The sequence below is a fragment of the Falco cherrug genome, chromosome Z (assembly GCF_023634085.1).
Source record: "Falco cherrug isolate bFalChe1 chromosome Z, bFalChe1.pri, whole genome shotgun sequence".
Lineage (NCBI taxonomy): Eukaryota > Metazoa > Chordata > Aves > Falconiformes > Falconidae > Falco > Falco cherrug.
In genome coordinates, this window is record NC_073720.1 from 41,209,623 (window position 1) to 41,224,368 (window position 14,746).

The window sequence follows — 14,746 nt, forward strand, 5'->3', positions numbered from 1 at the left end:
GCCACAGATGGCTGCCTGCCGCTGCATCCGCGCGCCGGCCCCCTGGTTAAAAAGTTTGAGGACCCCTGTTCTAGGCCAACCCCCTGCTAAAGCAGCTTCACTCAGAGCAGGCTGCACAGAATCATGTCCAGGCAGGTTTTGAATGTCTCCAGAGAAGGAGACTGTACAGCCTCTCTGGGCAGCCTGTCCCAGGGCTCTTGTTGACCTCAAGGTAAACAAGTTCTTCCTCATATTCAGATGAAACTCCTTGTGTTGCAGTTTGTGCCTGTTGCCCCATGTCCTGTCACTGGGCATCAGTGAAAAGAGCCTGGCCCCATCCTCTTGGCACTCACTCTCAAGATATTTGTATGCCTTGACAAGATCCCTTCTCAGCCTTCTCCAGGCTGCCCAGGCCCAGCTCCCTCAGCCTTCCCTCATGAGGGAGATGCTCCAGCCCCCTCACCCCCTTGGCAGCCCCCCGCTGGCCCCTCTCCAGTCGCTCCCTGTCTCTCCTGAACTGGGGAGCCCAGCGCTGGGCACAGCACTCCAGGTGCGGCCTCAGCAGGGCAGAGCAGAGGGGCAGGACACCCCCCGCACCCGCTGGCCACGCTCCTCCTGATGCAGCCCGCGCTGGCAGCGGCCTTCTTGCCCACCAGGGCACACTGCTGGCCCACGGGCCACTCGGTGTCCTCCAGGCCTCCCAGGCCCTTCCCCGCAGAGCTGCCTGCCAGCAGGTCAGCCCCAGCCCGTGCTGGTGCGTGGGGTCGCTCCCCCCCGGCGCAGGACCCTACCCCTGCCTTTGCTGAGCTTCATGACGCCCCCCCTGCCCCACTGCCCAGCCTGCCCGGGCCCCGCCGAACGGCAGCGCAGCCCCCGGGGTATCAGCCGCCCTCCCAGCGCTGTACCACCAGCAAACTCGCTGCGGGCACGCTCTGCCCCTTCACCCAGGGCGCTGGGGGGTGGGCTGAGCAGGACGGGACCCGGTGCTGAGCCCCGGGGCACAGCGCTGGCTGCGGGCCCCCAGCTGGGCTGCGCCGCTGGTCACAGCCCTCTGGGCTCTGCCATCAGCCAGGTCTCAGCCCACCTCCCTGCCCACGCGCCCAGCCCACCCGGCCTGCGCTCACCTGGGGTGGCTGTGGGAGACAGGGGCAAGAGCCTTGCTGAGGGCAGGGCAGACAACACCCACTGCTCTCCCCTCATCCACCCGGCCAGGCGTTCCAGCACAGAAGGCTATCAGGTTGGTCAGGCGTGATTTCCCCTTGGTCAATCCATGTTGATTACACCCAATTAATCTTTTCCATGCTTTGAGGTGACCTCCAGCATGAGCAGTTCCATCACCTTGCCAGGGATGGAGGAGAGGCTGACTGGCCTGTAGTTTCCCTGAGTCCTCCTTCTTGCCCTTTTCAAAGACTGGAGTGACACTGGCTTTTCTCCAGTCCTCAGGAACGTCTTTGGTCCTCCATGACCTTTCAAATATGGATAGTAACTTAGCAATAACATCTTCCAGCTCCCTCAGCACTCAGGGGTGCATCCCATCGAGGCCCATGGGTTTGTGGGTGTCAGGTTTGCTTAAATGATCTCTAGCCTGATCCTCCTTGACCAAGGGAAAGTCTCCTGTTCTCCAGACTTCCTCTCTTGCCTCCAGGGTCTGGGTTTCCTGAGAGCTGGCCTTAGCAGTAAACTCTGAAGCAAAGAAGGTATTCAATGATTTCTCCTTCTCTATGCCCTTTGTCACCAGGGACCTGGTGTGACTACGTCACTCATTCAGCAGCAGGCCGTATTTTCCCTACCCATCCTTTTGCTGCTGATATATTGAAGAAGCCCTTCTTGATGTCCTTGACATCCCTCACCATATTTAATTCCAAATGGACCTTAGCCTTCCTCGTTGCATCCCTGCATACAAGGTGCACATCCTTGTATGTGTATTTAAAAATATTGTCAACTGCCAGGATTTGCAAATGCAATACTTTTTGTCAGTCTCCTCTTTCCCAGTCCCCCAGGCAGAGGAGAAAGTGGCAAGAGTATGTTCATTACACAAATGAGGATTTCTTACAGAGAAGAAGTCTGAAAAGGCTTCACAGTGTTCCTATATCCCTCCCAAGTGGCCTGTCCCTTTTTCCACATCCTGTAAACTTCCTTTTTCTGTTTGAGTTTTGTCAGAATCTTCTTGCTCATACATGCAGGCCTCCTGCCACTCTGCTTGATTTCTTACTCATTGGGATGCACCAGTCTTGAGCTTTCTTACACTTTAACTTGATTAAGAAAAAATTCAGACAGCAAAAAGAGCTTTCGCTACTTCCCATCTATCAACTGATTTTTTATTTCTCTATGCCTCACATGTACATTTAATTTACTTATCCTAATATTCACATTAACCCAACCGCAATATCTCAAAGAAGCCAAGACAGGCTGCCATCAACTTCCATCTTATTATGATATGGAAAGAAGAAGTGTTCATAAAAGTAATTGATTCAAGCCCTCACACAAAAAGACTAATCTCAGAGACTGTAAATCATGTTGTACAATGAACGGCTACTTAACAAACACTCAGTTTACTGATTTCCACTTTATGACACTGAAAAGCAACATAGAGATAATAAATATTACTTCCTCCACCCTGCCCCCCACCCCCTGCCTCCTGCCTCCACCCCCCCACCTAGTTCACCTCTAGCATCAAATTTTAGAGTGGTTGTGACAGAAAAAAGACGGGGAAAAAATAAACAATCCATTAAAAAACTGTAGAGTTTAGACAGTACTATAATAATTCTTTGAATTATCAGGCTCCTAAACATCTGCAGGACTGATGCTTAAAATATACCCAAAACATGCTACAATACCTTCCAAATTCAAATTAAGGATGAGATGAAGTATCCCAAAGAACATACGACCTGCAATTAGGATAAAAATTGTCTGTTCAGTTAAAGATCCAGCGCAACTATATAGGTAAGTACTTCATCCAAGCTACTTCAAACCAATATAAAACAAAAACCCGCTCTCATCTCCATGCAGCATCTATAGAAAGTTAGGCCATTTGCTTAAATACTTGCAGTTGAAAACAGCAATAAAAAACCTCTTTAAACACCTTCTATGAAACTTGCTTTTATTTGCAAACATTCTGTTGATATATGAGTTACAGATTTTCATACACGTCACATTACAGGGAAGAGACACTTGGTGCAGAACAATCTGTTCTCCACCACAAAAACATTACATGAAGATATACAGCAGCCAAAGAATTCCAGGGCCCACAGAGGAGACAACCTGACCTGGTCAAAGCACAGACTGCATACAAGAAAAACAAACAAACAAACAAACCATACTAAAAGGGCCAGAAGGAAACACATTTTTCAGGGAAAAGAAGGCATGCCATGGAGAAGATGGACATACTGAAATGCATAGGAGCACGATGGACAATTCCTGCATGGTGGAATTCACTGGACACAGCTTTGCAATACAATTATGACAGCAGAATCACAATCCTTCTGTTTTTCACTGTTGTCAACATGTTGTTTCATTACAGGCTTCAGATCTTTTAATGAAAGGCAATTACAAGATTTATAGTACTTTGCATTGTATCCATTGCCTAAATGAAAGATTAAAACGCAGTTTCTCCTACAAAGTGACTGGAGCAATGCGTGGTTATTTTCACGTTGTCTCTCAAGAGTTTCTCCCTGTGTAAACAAAAATAACTTTACTTTCTAAATGCCACTGAAGCTGAGCCTGCCAAACAATTTTCTTATCACTTAGCAGTTTGTTAACTTTCATAAAGAAGCACAAGACCAAATTCTGCCTCTCTCCAACAACTGAAAAATAGCATTATAATCTTCTGAATCTGAAGAAATTGGCAACACAGCAATCAATCAAGAGCACAATCTAACCAGAATAGTGTGTTACGGGAATGTATCCAGCTCAGCTCAGAGCCCAGAATGAGACGAAGTTTGCTGTTTATTAAGTCTTTGTATTTTGTTCCTAATGGGAAGAAAAACCAAAAACAAAATCAAAACTCAGTTAAGAGGCAGTGCAAATAAATTCCTTCAAAGAGGTTCCAATTAACATTTTTCATCAAAATACACACATCCAAATTATGATGAAGTATATTCACAGTCACATTTGCTGTTTCTTTAACTGCTGCCTTACTAAGGATTTAAAGGTGTTTTACAAATAACTCACAAACCCTCAGCATATTTTTGTTATGTGGGAAAGAATTACCCTAATACCTCAGCTCTCTGAAGTTCAAAATTTGTTTTTGCTGACACCACCTGCTCTTTTATGATACAAGAATTTTAATTTCCCCATCCTTTATTTTAAAATTTTTTTCCTATCTCTCTTCTCTATAACCCTAAGGAGAATAAGTAACACAAGCCAACTTAAACAATAAAGAATGTGACCGTAATTTTGTTTTAATGTTTGATGTTTGATCATATAAAATTATACTTTTTGAATTAAAAGTAGTCTATCAACTATATTTTCTTCATATATTACTTTTGTTAATAAACCTATAAATTCTACAAATTATTTCTGGCTCAGTACTTCTTACACAGTCTTCCCTATCTTGACACTAAAATTTAATCAACTGGAAATCCCTTTTAATTTAAGCAAATATCACCCAATAATTTCCTTACATATTCTTCATGATAATTGAGTAACTGATGCAATGAATGGATGCAAAGGATGCAACTGATTTAACTGAAGCAGATTTTTTTTTTTATAGTTCTATAATTACAAGCACTGACTGAAACAAAAATGTAATTGTAGACCATATGTTGAAAATAAAAATGGTTGGAGAATACATTCAAGTTATTTAAGTACATAAAAGTTGCTACCAAATCCATAAAAGGGCTGTAGGTGGTATGTTTTAAGGCATACCAACATTAAGCAGGTCTGATGTTTTCCTATACAGACCCATAATTCCTCGTTCTGGAGCTCTATTGACAAACCAGGCTCTTCCTGTCATGCACGGTCTAACTCTACAACTTAGATTAAAATTCTTTTCCTTTTTATACTTATTACCAGCTTGCAACTTTGAAAATTCTCCCTTCCTAGCCAGCTCTATCCCATGCCCACTCACCCTGCCCCTCTTTCCACTAGGAACTCCCCGTCATTCTGTAGAATCAGACAGTGGGGAACCAAATTCCCCACAAGACATATATGGATTTTTAAGGTTCTGCCTGTAGAAGGTTATTACTCAAATAATTTATGTAAAAACTGAAATTTCATGGACTGAAACTAGGATTTTCTTTGTACTGGCTTACCTCATTCTCTTTGGATGTGTACCGTATCTTAAAGAGTATTCATGGCTCTGATCATCACTTGCATGGCAGTGAATATGTTTTGGAAAGCCAGTTTTGTGAAGCCTTTTCAGACTTCTCTGTAACCTGATCCGTGAAATCCTCATTTGTGTAATGAACATACTCTTGCCACTTTCTCCTCTGCCTGGGGGACGGGGAAAGAGGAGACAGACAGAAAGTATTGCATTTGCAAATCCTGGCAGTTGACAATATTTTTAAATACACATACAAGGATGTGCAACTTATCTATGCGTATGTGAGTCACCATTAACTGTAGTCTCTCTTCTGAATTCTCCGTTCTCCATAATCTACATTGTTTTAGTCAAAATACTTTCATTGCTGGGTTTGGGAGGCTTTTTTTTTTTTGGTAAAAGATATCTATAAGTATCTTACAATGCGTCCTACAATGTTTAATCTAAGCATCTTGCAGGCTGAAGTCAGATTACCAAACAAGCAAGGCACTTGAGTACAAAAGAAAGAAAATCTGGTTTTGTAAGGATCAAAATCCTCCATATCGAGAACTTTGTACAAAGCTTATGTACCATTTACACCTTAACAATAGAGCCTGCACTAATCCTGAACATGGGGAAGAACTTCATCATTAGGCCACATTATTTAGTTTCACATTACTACTGATTGTTATATAGATACTGATTGAAAACGTGTTAACTGAAATTATGAAAAATACATTCATTGCTCTCAGCTACTCTGGGAATTATTGATTCTGTTTAAAAAACCCCTTACATATATGTCATATATGTAATATATGAACTTACATCATTGGTGTAATATTTTGCATATACATACTGTTTCAAGCCCATTTACAGCCCATAACAACGTATTTCCTGACATTTTTCAGGACATACACCTTGTTCTTCTGTTATTTCCTATTAGCCTTACAACAGAAAAATGTCTGCACTGCTCATATCAAGCAGCCACTCAAGCAGTGTCCCACCTCCAGCCAAGTTTGTAAGTGGCGGCCAAGAGAAGAGTAAAAAGAGGGCCAGAATATATGACACTTCCTCCACAAAACCCTCCCTGCATCTTAAAAGTTAAAACTTAGCTTAGAAGTTCATTAGCTGAATGCTACCTGTTTGGCAGTCCCACTGTAACTCTTGAGTATTTGGGCAGATGTCTCCTTAAAACCATGGGAAAATACATTTTAGTAAGGAGTTTCAGAGCTCTATCACCCATGATAGATCATTTGTTCTGAGCCTGGATCCTCCATCTTCATTCCTGTTTCTTGTATTCAATAAACCTTCTCCCCTGCCTTCTCCATGTATGCTCAATTTTATACACCTCTGTCATACTGTATTGGGTTTGTTTGTATGACAGAGGTTTGGTAGCAGGGGGTGCTGCAGGGGTGGCTTCTGCAAAAAGATGCTAGAAGCTTCCCCATGTCAGACAGAGCCAGTTTCACCAGCTCCAAGAGGATCCCCACTGCTGGTGAAAGCTAAGCCAGTGAGCAATATTTGTAGTGCCTCTGTGATAACGTATTTAAGAAAGGGTAAGAAAAACTGTGCAACAGCTATGTGAGAGGAGTAAGAATATGTGAAAGAAACAGCCCTGCAGACACCAAGGACAGTGAAGAAGAAGAAGAGGAGGTCCTTGAGGCACCTCTGCTCTCTACTTTGGAGAAGAGATTCCCCTGCAGCCCACAGAGAAGACCATGGTAGAGCAGTTTGTCCCCCTGCAGCCCATAGAGGACCCCATGCCACAGCAGGTGGACATGCCGAGCCCATGTAGGACCAGGCCCCTGGGAGGACCTGTGGCTCACAGGGTCCTACGCTGGAGCAGTCTGTTCTTGAAGGACTGCACATCGTGGAAGGGACCCATGCTGGACCAGTTTTTGAAGAACTTTGGCCTGTATAAAGGACCAATGTTGGAGAAGCTTGTGAAGGACTGTCCTGTGAAAGTGACCCCAGGCTGCAGCAGGTGAAGACTGTGAGGATGGAGGAGCAGGAGAGACTAAGTGTTATGATCTGACCATAACCCCCATTCCCTATGCCCCTGTGCTGCTCGAGGGGAGGAAGTTGAGTCAGGAGTCAAGCTGAGCCTTGAAAGAAGATAGGGCTGGGCGGAAGATGTTTAAAGTTTTCTCTTCTTCTCACTGCCCTTCTGCTATTAATTGACAATAAATTAATTTCCCTAAGCCAAGTCTGTTTGGCCCATGACAGTAATGGGCGAGTGATCTCCCTGTCCCTATCCTGACCCATGAAGTTCTTCATCGTATTTTCTGCTCTGTCCTGTTGAGAAGGGGGAGTGAGAGAGCATCTTTGTGGGCACCTGGAGATCAGCTAAGGCCAACCCACCACACATACTCACCTTCAGCTGTACTTTTTCTAGGTTGAAAAGTTCTAATCAGGTCAGTTCATTCTCAGATGGAAGATACTCCATAGCTTGATCACTCCTTTGACCCTTGTTGAAGCTTCCTCAGTTCTGTTTACCTCTGAGATACACCTGGAGTACCAAGACTTCAAATACTAAGGTGCTGCCAAAACTTAGATTTATGAAGTGGCACCATTGTGTTATCTTTACTGCAAGTAATCAAAAGAGAGAAAGTGCATGTGCCATATAGTTGTTCTCCATCTGCACTACTTTATGCTGGTCTACAATTAGCTTTACCTGCCATTTCACTGCCTACGCTCATGATATCCTTCTGCAGCTTTCAGTCACCCTTACAAACCTGATTAATACTGAGCAGAATTTTTTTTCTTGTAATTACTCAACCCCTTTCTCACCATAGCTTTCATTTTCCTCTATTTCCTGTTACTCAACTGATGCTGATGTATGATGTGACTGAACAAATCCATTCCTACCCCACAGAGCTTTTATATGAAAGGGTCATGGACGGCCTTTTCTTGTACTTTGCCAACAGAATGATGGTCCAGGAGCAAAAAAAACCCTGTTGTACTTTCTTATTAAAACCTTCACTGTAATTTTTCAGAAGTTCTAACAATTAACCCATCCTGGCTGAGCTATAGTATTTGCTTCACCTCTCCACTGAGAATCCACTGCTGGTTAACGGTATTCCCATTAGCAAACTTTCAGTGATTTACTCTTTAGTACCACTAGGTGTCGAAATATATCAGCACAAAGAGGAGAGTTCCTCTGAACGTTTCATCTTCAAATACAAGAAACTAGGAAAACACAGCAAATGCCCAACTCATCATACTCTATCTCAGTACCATAGTATCACTTTAATGAAAGACCATGCAACTGCAGGGCTCCAAAGATTAACAGTAATAGCCAGCAAAACCCATGTAACCTAGAAAAGCGTGGTATGTTATGTGTTACTCATATATCATAGCCATTTTCCTGAAATATTTACGACTGTCATCAATCCTTACTCTATGACCTTCTTCTGTATTTTGCATCATCCATTGTGGACTTCCTTTCAAAGCTGTAGCTGCCCCTTATTTAAGCCCATGTTGTTCAACAGTCCTTCTCTAGGAGACTGACAGCACAGCTCTGCTCTCCAGGTAACAGGACCATAGCACTCATCAGAACATGATTTTTTAATCACATTTTTTTATCAAACAGTAAGAAATACTTAATATTTTTGTCTGTAAAAAGAAGATTAATATAGCTGTTCTTTCAACAAATATTCAGGATTTCTTTAATTATGGCATTGTATTGGTTTTCTTGAGAGAGATGGAACATAGAGATAAGCTGGAATACATACGAAACAAATATCTGGAGGAATCTATTTTAGTAAGATGCAGATGTTACATTATATACCACAGCCCTCAGAAAGGCAGTCCTGGCATTCTTCAGATTTAAGAAGTCAATGTAAATACAATTCAAATACAAATGAGCTGCAAAACAAAACCACCCCCCACCACCCCCCTTTTTTTTTACTGCCAGTGAAACCCTTGTATTTGAGAGGAAAACACTCTGATTAATCCAGGTTGAGTTGCTGTGCTACATTTTTATGTGTCAGAATAAACAGTCCTATTACATTACAGCAGTGCCCTCTATTAATGTTTGGGTTCAAGTAAAAAACATTGTGCAACAGTTAACTTCACTGTCAGGGATACACTGCAGTGCTATGAAATTAAGTTTAAAAAATCCAATTTTGGCTTTTAAAGAAAAATGCTGTTTTCCAAGTCCCACAAACACCAAAGACAGATGGAGCCAGGTTTGAAGAGATCATCACCTATAATTAAAGCTAGAGTTGTTCCTGCATGTATCCAATTTAATTTTAAAAGAAATACAAGGTTAACATTTTATTATTATCTGATTTGATCTCTTCTATACCAACCTACAGCACATGAGAATTGCCTATTCAAGTGATTAATAAAGTGGTATGAAATACACAGGTAATAAACAAAGCCATCCTGCTTTACCACTTGACCTCTCATAATCCTGAAAACGAGCCGATTCAAAAGCTTTGTGCTGCTCCCTACCTTGCCCTTCAGTAGAGGGCACACTCTTCCTTCTGTATTCTTCCTTCCAGCAGCTTTTCATGTGCCTAGCTGTGCCTCTTGTCACAAACCCAGAATACAGGGTCTCTGTGCAAATCCAACAACATGTGTTTTTTTTTTCCCTTCCCATAAGCTATCTAAAAAAAAATCTTCAGTGCTCATAAGCTTAAAATGAAACAAGGCTTTTGAATCGCATCTCGACAGAACATAATTTTAAAGCATGTTAAAAAGTAGCAGGCTGTTCAAAAAGAGTTTGAATAGAGAGGTTGTGCCAATATGCATGAGAAATTAAGCTAAAGGTAACTGCATTTCAGGATAGAACTGCATACACGATCAGATTTGCATTGAGTATATTTTAATTCAAATTGTTGGAAAACAAATGGAGATACACAAATTTTAACTTGTGTTTTAAGACTTCAGATGGTGGGGCTTAAGAAAATGGAGTACACTTTTTACATTAGGATAATGAAAGTGGTAACAGGGTAGTAAAGAGCAGGTAGTACAGGAAGGGTAGATAATAGAACAGTAAAATATTGATATATTATATACCTTGGAGGTATGGAATCACGTTTTGGTATTGTCCATTCTAGAAGCATTAGAGAATGGGGAACTTTACAACATGGCTATATACCTCCAAGGTGTTAGAATTCTAGAATTCTGTTATTACAAGCAAGTTTATAAAGGTTATTTGTGTAAAAAAACCAAACCCACAAAACCCCAATGTGTATTTTTCTCCTCAGTGACATCTTTTTTAAGCACTTACTCAGAATAAATTTAGTGCTTTTATCTTCAGGAAATGACCTGTTGAATCATTACTGCCAAAATACAGGATACATGCTCTACTGACCTATACTAGGCCAAGAGGCAAAATATTCTGAAAGGTTAAGATGTGAATAAATTAGTGAATGTCACATATTTACCTTCTTCCAGTCACTTCAAGCCTTCTTTTTTTTTCTCTCTGCTTCCAACTACCAATTGCCACGTAGGTAGGTGTTACCTAACCAAATCCACTTTCTCAATTAAAACAAATATTACATTTTTTCCGGAAAATTCAAGGAATACAACATTGTATGTGTTTTGGCCATGGTCTCTTTTGTCCTTAACTCTTCTTTTGCCTGTCAGCTTTATTTTCCAAGTCTAGTACCTCAATTCTTTACGGAAGAAACAAAAAGTTACTAAAAATACCCAACCAAACAAAAAAACTTCAAAACCCCCCAAAACCAGAACTCTATGCCCTCATTCTCCTAAACACTTTGTGTGTGCAACTTAATTACTCAATGAGCAGACGGTGAATACAGTGAATACAGCCACAGCAAAACTAGATGGCTGTAACTGCTAAGGACAGAGCAAAGGTAACTCATTAGTTTTGCTAACCCTGCCACCATTAAGAGAAACAGAACAACAGCTTTAGCAGAGGTGATGGACTACTGTAAATCCTGGATCCACACTTGAGAAGTTCAAATGCCTGAAATCGGGGTTGCTCTTCATTGTTATCAGCTCTCAAACAGCAATGATATCTTCATCTACAGTAGAGACCAGCCCATGTGCTTGCTCCCTTCCACTTGCCATACCTGAAGAGATGGAGGTCAGTTAGTAAACAAATGTATTTCACCTGTTGCTGCATGACAACAGGTTTCACTCTTGTCCCAGCAGCTGTGTCTCACTCAACACTGTCGTGCTGGTAAGGGACCAGTCACTGGATATCTTCAGGAGCAAGCCCCCTGGTCCCAGCAGAAGCAAGAGAAGTCTGTATTAGCTTCCCAATTGTCCCTGTTGTCAAGCATGATAAAATCAAAATGCTACAAGTAAAACAGAAGGTAAGGTACTGGGGTCATGAAACTAATGTTCAGTGCCATCTTTAGACCATAATCTAGTATTAAACCTCTTCTCCAGTTATAAGTGGCCACTGGGAAAAGCTCACTAACAGCATCATGTTTTATAGCTATAGCTGATTTACCAGCTCTGCAAAACTCAGTAGCCTCAAGCCTCTGCTCTCAAGCCTCTACAACAGGCCACATTTCTGACTCTCTTTAACAGAAAAACGGCTATTTCTGTTAACACAAATAGCTATTTCATGGGCAGAAATAATTATAAGAATAAAGATAGCAATATTTAGTAATTAAATTAGGAGATCTGCTGCTTGTACTGAAAACTAAACAATATTCAAACAAGTTCTGTAATATTTTGTACTGTGGTAGTTAGGCTTGCTCAGCTAGCAGAAGGAAACATCTTTCTATAACTGTAGGATTAACAGTTTGATATACCCAACTAAATTGTGCTAGTGCACAAATGTGGATGTAGCAAAAATGGCTTTCAAGTAAATAAACCTGACTTACTGAATATTTGTGAGGTTAGAGCAACAAAGACATTTTTAAAACAATGGAGGCAGAAAAATTATACAGAATGAAACTCTTTGTTTCAAGGAGCAGACCTGAAGCAGAAGAAAGGAAATTTCTTATGTTATCAGAAAGGAAAATATTTAGAGTCATTTGGCAACCTTGAAGGACTACTCTGCCCCTTCCGTTAACTACTTTAATGGAGGGACCATATTAAATGCTGAAATTAGCTTCACAATGTAATGCACATAGTTACATGAAAACAAAGCCACAACCATTTCCACTACTACTAGGCAGGGACAGACAGTGTTTTTAATGACTTGGGGGAAAGCCAGAGCAGATTTCATCTCTACAACTCATATACAGTTAGTTCTTGTTTTCTAATAGGAATGTAACCCAAAAATAAAATGTGTTTTCACTTCTCTTGCTCATTTACCAATAAGCATCCCGATATCCATGCCAGGCAATATTTTGAAGTATTACCTGTCACCTTTTACTAACCAACAATACAAAAAACCCCACCATAAATGTATAAAGAAATAAATCTGGCAGGGGAGGTGGGGGAAAACCATCGAAAAAAAACAACTCCCAAAAACCCATCAGCTATTTCAGATACTCCATTCATATTCTGTAGGATTCAGAACCATCTTCCACATCTGTTACCCGGGAAACAGCTCTCATTCACTATCAAATCCTGTGTCTTAAAAGCACATTCTAGTGACTTTTCCTCTGCTGATGACATGGAAGATGATTAACTTTGAAAATTGCAAAACTCTTAATGTAACAGAGAGATTGGCTCCAAACATATTAATAATCACCATCAAAAGCTCTGTGGAGAAAAATCAATATACTTTTTCAAAAGTTATTTATAAATCCATATGGACTAGCGCTATGCATATAGTTGAATGTCTGCTTCTGCACTGGCACCACTTCTTTGACAGCTATGTAACTCACTATTTCGATGTTATTTCTGCTACCAGGTATAAAGGTGGAGGCAATAATATATCTGCAAATAAGCCATTCAATTACAGGATTCTTAAAAACCAAAAGAAAACTTAAATACATACATTTTTAGTGAGGAACAATTACATAAAGCAAAAATTCTACTGGTCATTCTGGTCTTCTGTGCTATAAAAGTGCAGGATCAAGTCAGTCCTCATTCCATTATTCTAACTTAGGCCAAACACCTTGAAGGAAAGCATGAGAGCAAAATCAGCATTGGAAGCAGAACTTACAACCTCTGGTCAAATACTCCAACATCCATCCGCATGGAATACGAGGCTCTGTAAAACAGTTCACATGCTTAACATGTAAAAGCTACCACCCACCTCCACCCCCAACCCCCAAGTGTATGCTACTGTTGAAAATATCTAAAGTGCTTTTCAAATTATTTTATTAAAAAAAAACCAACACCACAAAAACCTGAAACAAACAAAAAACAGAAAAGGAGATCACAATGTGCAGGTGCACGTGTGCGTGTGTGTGTGTGTGTATCCTATAAAACTTATTATAGCACACAGACAGGCTTTAAATAGGAAAGAAAAGAACTTTTACAGAACAACTTCCCTTCATGATTCTGTGATTCTTCCTCTCTTGTGCTCAGGACCCCAGAACTGGACCCAGCACTACAGGTGTGGCTCCCCCAATACTGAGCAGAAGGGAAGGATCAGCTCCCTCTGCCTGCAGGCAGCGCTCCTAGTGCAGCCAGAATACAACCAGCCCTTGTTACTGCAGTGATGCACTGCTGGCTCACGTTCAACTTGGTGTTTGCCAGGACTCCCAGGTCCTTTGAGGAGCTGCTTTCTAGCCAGCCAGCCCACAGTAACTGGTGCCTGGGGTTGTTCCTCCCCAGGTGCAGGACTTTGCACTTGCCTTTGTTTAATTGCATAAGGTTCCTGACTGCCCATTTTTCCAGCCTATTGGGGATCTGGATGGCAGCAGGACCCTCTGGTTTATCAGCCACTTCTCCCAGTTCGATGTCATCAGCAACCTCACCAAGGGTAGGCTGTCCTATCATCCAGATTGCTAATGAAGATGTTACACATGACTGGACCCACTGCTGACCCCTGGAGTACAGTTACTGGTCTCCCAACTAGACTTTGTGCCACTGATCATCACCCTCTGGGTCTGGCCATTCAGGCAGTTTTCAATCCATCTCACGGTCCACCCAGTCCATTCTTCATCAGCTTCTCTGTGAGGTTCTTAAGGCACGCAGTGTCAAAAACCATCACAGAACGTTATCACATTGGTCAAGCATGACTTCACTTTGGTTGATTTTCTTGTCCTCAATGTGCAAGTGTTTCCAGATTAGCTGCTCCATCAGCTCCCTGGGGATCAAGGGGAGGATGACCATCCTGTAGTTGTCTGGGTCCTCGCTCTTCTTGAAGATGGGGGTGACACCTGTTTTCCTCCAGTCTTCAGGGACTTCTCCCGGTCACTGAGACTGACCAAGGATTATTGAGAGTGGCCTCACAATGACATCAGCCAGCCTCCTCAGTACTCATGGGTCCCCTGCTAGGGCCCACGGATTATATATGGGCAGTTTGCTAAATTATTTTTTAATATCCTCTTCTTCCACTAACGGTATGTCTTCCTTGCTCTGCACTTTCTGACTGGTCTCCAAGTCCTTAGATTTTTCTGAAGTCTTTACTAGTAAAGACTGAAGCAAAGGCATTCAGTACCTCAGCCCATGCGCTGCATCACCAGGGCCCCTGCC

At 41.9% G+C, this 14,746-nt stretch overlaps 1 protein-coding gene across 1 annotated transcript in view; it reads right to left on the reverse strand.

Annotated features, from left to right (window-relative positions):
- Positions 1–14,746, reverse strand: part of LOC102049340 (guanine nucleotide-binding protein subunit alpha-14) — an 87,519-nt gene that overhangs the window by 44,565 nt on the left and 28,208 nt on the right. The window contains 3 exon segments of the mRNA XM_055699369.1: positions 5,232–5,261; positions 5,263–5,365; positions 5,367–5,412. Of these exon segments, the coding sequence (XP_055555344.1) occupies positions 5,232–5,261; positions 5,263–5,365; positions 5,367–5,412 (179 nt within the window).